Below are 6000 nucleotides of genomic sequence, written 5' to 3'. Positions count from 1 at the left end.
AGCAAGTATTTCTAAGTAGAAATGTGAGGGGATTTTAAAAAGACACCTTTTCTCATCTAGCATTTCAATTATTTCATGTTTAGATATTTAAATCAGAATCCTGACCCTCAATTTCCTAAAATGTACGAGGGAAACATGACCTTCACAGGGTTCAAAGAATTTTAAATTATAATGTAAAACTTACAACAAAGCTACAGTAATCAAAACAGTGTGGTACTGGCAAAAGGACAATCATATATATAGACCAGGTGGAATACAGAGCCCAGAAATAAACCCTCACATATACAGTCAACTAATCTCAAGTAAGACTGCCAAGACAATGTAATGGGAAAATGGCAGTCTTTTCAACAAACGGTGCTGGAAAAACTGGATATCCAAAAGCAAACAACAAAGCTGAATCCTTTCCTTTTACCATGCACAAAACTCAAAATGGATCAAATACCTACATATAATAGCTAAATCTATAAATAAAACTCTTAGAAGAAAACATATATAAGACGTTCCTAACACTGATTTGATAATGCTTTCTTGGATAGGCAGGACACAAAAAGCATAGGCAACAATGAAAACAACACAAATAGGCAAACTAGACTTCATCAAAATTAGAAATTTTGTGCACCAAAGGACACTACCAAGAGAATAAATAAGCAACCCACAGGATGGGACAAAGTATTTCTACATCGTATATCTGATAATAGATTAAAAAACTCCACAATTCAACAAATCACCACCCAATTAAAAATGAGCAAGATATGAACATTTTTCCACAGAAGATACACAAACAGCCAATAAGCATATGAAAAGATTAGAATCACAAGCTTTTAGGGAAATGTAAATCAAAACCACAATGAAATAACACTTTACCCTCATTGGGGTAACTATTAAAAAACAAACAAATACCAAGTGTTGGTGGGAATGTGGAGAAACTGGAATCCCAGTACACTGCTGGTGAGAATATAAAACCGTGCAGGCCCTGGGGAAAATGGTTTGGGGTTTCTCAAAAAATTAAACATAGAATTACTGTATATTCCAGCAACTGTGCTTCTAGGTATATACTCAAAGAATTTGAAACAGGGACTCAAACAGATACTTGTACAAAAATGTACAAGTAGCATTATTCGAACAGCAAAAAGTGTCCATCAATCTTAGTCCATCCAAAGATAAATGGATAAACAAAATACAACATAAATATACAACATGGATGAACCTTAAAAACATGCTAAATGAAATAAGACAGACACAAAGGACAAATATTACATGACTCCACTTATAAAAGGTGCCTAAGATAGTCAACTTCAAAGAGAGAAACAATAAAGGTTACCAAGGGCTTGAGGGATGAGGGTGGGGAAAGGAATGGGGAGTTACTGTTTAATGAATCCAGAGTTTGTTTGGGATGATGAATTTAAAGTTGTGAAACTAGATAGCAGTGATGTACACAACACTGTGAATGTACTTAATGCAACTGATTTATCAAATGATAAATTTGGTTATGTATATTTTACTATAATAAATTTTAAAATGATAATGTATCTTAAAGGCCCTTACCTCATTTGGTGAGCCTTTTGTTCTTCAATTGAAAGAGTGGGTATACAAGTTACTTAGATAAAGAGTTACAAAACCTTGGGTTGGTGGTGATGGTAAAGAGTACCCACCCACCACACACACACACACACACACACACACACACACACACACACTACACTCAGTGCTCTACCAAATACCTATTATATTTTGCAAAGAATTACACATCTAACGAATTCACTAACGACGCAGAGTTTACATCCTCCCATACCAACAGAGAGAAACACATACACTCTAAGCACAAAGCTTATATTCACAAATAATTTTCTGCTTCAAGACAAAATTTCAATTAATCACAATGGGAATTTAGTTATTTAATGCAACCACTAATCTAATATCACGAATAAAATCTAAGCAGTTATATCACAAAACCAGGGTTATATGCAGTGGACATGCATTAATAATCTATACAACTTAACATTACACCAGAAAAGGAATTGAATACAAAATTTCCCTTGATTTTTGGTGGTCTTCAAATTTCACGGCACAATAAAACTATAAAAACAGATTTGAAATATTTTCAGTAAGACAGTAAAAAATTTAATGAGCCTATAAGTTTTCATATTGGACTGAAGATTTAAAACATCAAGCTGGCCCCAATCTGTCAAAAATGACAAATAAATATTTACAATGTCTAGACAGGTTATTTAGTTACAATGGAACTGGAGGACTACTCAACCCTGGCTGGCAAAAAAAAAAAAAAAAAAAAACCCTTTGAGGTTAATTTCTCAATGCAATCAAGTCTCTGTAAATACTGTGATAATTATAAACCTGGAAACATACCTGGAATCAGGACAGTGATGAAAAGCAACACACAAGTCAATCTTATTTCTGATCTGTCGTCATAAAGCCTTCTGGCTCTAAAAGCCCAACACTGTCCCTAAATATAAAACTAAATTAAGAACAAAATGACTTTACCCTACTTGCTCACATTCTTCTACAAAATAATCTCTCATTAGGGCAGGGCTCAAGCTCCTTTAACTTGCTTCTCTAGTGTGTGATTAGCAGAGCACCAAATTTATAAAGTGATAGGGCCACCCAAAATGCTGAACACACTTTTCAAACGGAAGAAAACTTTTTTTTTCCAGTTGTTAGTTAGTTCTATGTGCCATGTTATTCTTGAAACTTTCATGGCTACCAAGAAGAAAAGAATTAGGGAAGCTTTGAACATATCTTGTACTTTTCATCAAGGCTAAAGTGCAAAATATCTCCATATCTCTGGTATTTTAATAGGAAAAAACATCAAACACACATAATAAAGGAACTGAAGTGACAGTAAAGCTAATACAAAAAGACCTCTTTAAATATACACTTGAAGACTACATAAGACCAATTTAATTTTTCTTTCTTCAGTGAAATCTGTAAATGAACCAAGTTCTCATAGAACTTGACATTTTATTTCTCTTTCCCAGGATCAGAAATTCCAAAATTAGAGGGGAAAAATGGAAAAAAATAACATTGCATGACAATGGACACTAAGTTCATAAAGAACCTTTTTTAAAAAATGAGATATTATGGAAGAAAATACCATGAAAATAATAATCCTATGAGAATTGTTTTTTAAGCACAGTAAGTTTGAGCCTTGGTCTTCATGAAGATACTACAGCTTATATAGAAAACTATAAATATACAAGACTCCAGGAAAAAAAGTCAAAATACATATTATTTAACACTCTGTAGGCCTAAAAAACTTTAGAGGGGAGGGAAAAGGACAGCCAACTGAATCTTCACTTAAGAAGATGGAACTGTGAAAAATTCCTGGGTCAAACGGGTGCTCCAAATGGAACCATACTTCATGAAAACATAAAACTTAGATATATTTTTAAAAGGAAAGAAAAAGTCCTGAATAACTGCAGTCCCTTCCAAAAAGGAAATTTTAAATTAAGGGGAAAAGATTCTAATAGTGTAAACGAGTCTGGCTCAGAAAGAAAACTGAACAACATATCCAATATTCTGTCCGTAAAAGTAAAGACGTTACATCTTTAATATTAAAGAAATAGGCTATAAAAAAAGTTCATTCTCAGACTTGGTTTTAGTAAAAGCTCATTTGTGCTCCTTTGTGGGTGCATAATAAAGTTCCATGGGTTTGTTCACTTTCCAGTATTTCTCACTGACCAATTCCAGAGAAAAAGAGCCATTTAATACCTAAAACAGAAAAAGAAACAATTAAAACACTATTCAAAGCACAGCAGTGAGATGAAACAAACATCAAAGTCCATTTTTTTTACTCTTAGGATAAAACTTGTCACATACTATTCATAAAAGGACAACCAAAAGATATCAAAATAATTACCCCATTGCAATTTCTCATTCTGTCAGGATCTCAGTGTCCCGAACATTTTTATTAGGCCCCACCAAAACACCTGCCAGTCTCAGATGGTGAATGTGCTCCCGGTTTCAACAGCCTATTCTTTTAAATACTCACAGTGAACTGCCCACTGGCTGTTGCTATGTAAATGGTATACTGCTTCTCACTGGCTGTATCAAGGTTCATCTGGTTTGATTCTCCTTTGCTTCGAAGTTCCTCCAAAGCTAACCTCACAGCCAGATACTTGGATAAGTGATCAACAGTGGCATTACCTGAAGTCTTTATGTATCTGGAAAAATAAATCATTAATAATTTAACTTCTACACTAATGATAAAAACATACTCAAATTATAGAATACATTTCTAACAAGCTGAATAAAATGTAAATGTCTCAATTACTGATAAAAGAGTACCAAAAATTTACTCCTCTATTATCTAAACATTTTTTATTGCAAGGTGCAGAAAAGGGGCAAGTACACACACACCATCTGTCTCCAAGAGCATGAAAGCTCTACCTTACCATCTGTAAATATGACAAAGACAAAAATCAAATAAATACAAGGAGTACTGCAGCCTTGGGAAAGAAAATACCCCTCAACCCCAAGAAGCAGAATTCTCCCATCTACAGCAACAAGAGGAATAATAAAATTCTGAGCAAATTTTATACTAAGAAGTGATCAATTTTCTGGTTTTTAAAACAGAGCCAAGAAGCACTAATCTTGAGACTTTTTCTTAAAGCATGGTTTATAATTCAATCACTCTTTGAACAAGTTAAAGGACTCTTCTTCCCCCTCTACCTAGGAGGCTCACTCCTTTTGTTTATTCATTTATTTTTAAGATTTTATTTATTTAAATGAGAGAAAGAGAGAAAGCATGAGTGAGTGGGGGTAGGGGCAGAGGAAGAGGGAGAAGCAGGCTCCCCACTAGGCAGGGAGACCAACACAGAGCTCAATCCCAGGACTCTGGCATCATGACCTGAGCTGAAGGCAGAGCCTTAACAGACTGAGCCACCCAGGTGCCCCAGAGTCACTCCTTTTAGATACACAAATGTGGGTAGGAAGCACATGAAGAAGAAGGAAAACTGTAATCTAGGCAGCCAGAACATCCAAAAGAACCCTGGCAATCAATGGCATGACAAATACTGCCCTTATTTCTTACACAAAATTGCCTTTTAACTCCAAATTAAGTATTATGAATTCAAATAATCTGAAGCTAACCTTGCTAACACTTACCTTGTCTGTGCACTATCATCTTTTTCCATTAGTGTGGGATGAGGCCTGAATACTAATTCAATTTCACTAGCACCATCCATTACTGGATCAATTGCCACTGTTGCATTGTTGTTATCAAGCTCAAGCCCGGAATCGTCAGATGTTTTGGTCCGTTTGTTACTAGGTCCTGCTTCCTGATTACTGTGTGTGGAAGCATTACTACAGTGAGAACTGTCACCATTGTCTTCTGCTCCACTGCCATTTTCGATCTGTTGTTTCTTGCCTCGCTGTAATCTAGTGAAGGGAAAATAAGGAGTTGCATAAAATTTATATTTAGACCTTCTGAATGCATTTTGAAACATGTTTACTGAACTTTAGAAGTCTTCATAACTGAATTTGCTCCAAGCTGGATAATGGCATTTATTTTGAAACTTCATGTCCCAGAAATTTCTAAAGAACCTTACTCACACGGATATATCTGAATGACTTAAACAAATGTTTGTTTATAGTCACAAAAATAATTTTCTTTGTTGACTATAGGAATTATATTATTTACATGTAGATAAATTTTTTTGTTATGAGATTTTAAATCTAAACAAAGACATGATTCAGAAATGAAAATGTAAAAGTTCTAAAGGAAGATATTCATGCCTCTTTAATTAAAGGTTCTTATGGAAACAAGATTTAAGAGAACGTTAAGCAGTCCCTCCCTGCCAACCTCACTCAAAGTCTGCTAATGCAATATAAAATTATGCTGATGAGAAAAATGAGATATAGCTAAATCACAAGCATGGATACAGAAGCAGTCTAACAAGCTCAAAAACAGAAACAAACAAAAGAACACCAATAACTGGGCAAGGTGCTTTGTATACAGATCTGTCTTACTCATCAAAACAATGG

At 34.6% G+C, this 6000-nt stretch overlaps 1 protein-coding gene across 3 annotated transcripts in view; it reads right to left on the bottom strand.

Annotated features, from left to right (window-relative positions):
• Positions 1–1814: 1814 nt before the first annotated feature.
• Positions 1815–6000, bottom strand: part of RNF2 (ring finger protein 2) — a 46108-nt gene continuing 41922 nt past the window's right edge. For all 3 annotated transcript variants that reach the window (XM_082702979.1, XM_082702981.1, XM_082702980.1), the window contains 3 exons: positions 5122–5394; positions 4007–4178; positions 1815–3726 (listed from right to left, as the gene is read on the bottom strand). In XM_082702979.1, coding sequence (XP_082559105.1) covers positions 3625–3726; positions 4007–4178; positions 5122–5394 — 547 coding nt within the window. In that variant the 3' untranslated portion in view covers positions 1815–3624. The remainder of the gene's footprint in view (positions 3727–4006; positions 4179–5121; positions 5395–6000) is intronic.

The sequence above is a fragment of the Mustela nivalis genome (genome assembly GCF_964662115.1).
Source record: "Mustela nivalis genome assembly, chromosome: 16".
NCBI lineage: Eukaryota > Metazoa > Chordata > Mammalia > Carnivora > Mustelidae > Mustela > Mustela nivalis.
The sequence above is the reverse complement of the archived record's forward strand: the minus strand, read 5'-3'. Positions and strand labels throughout refer to the sequence as shown.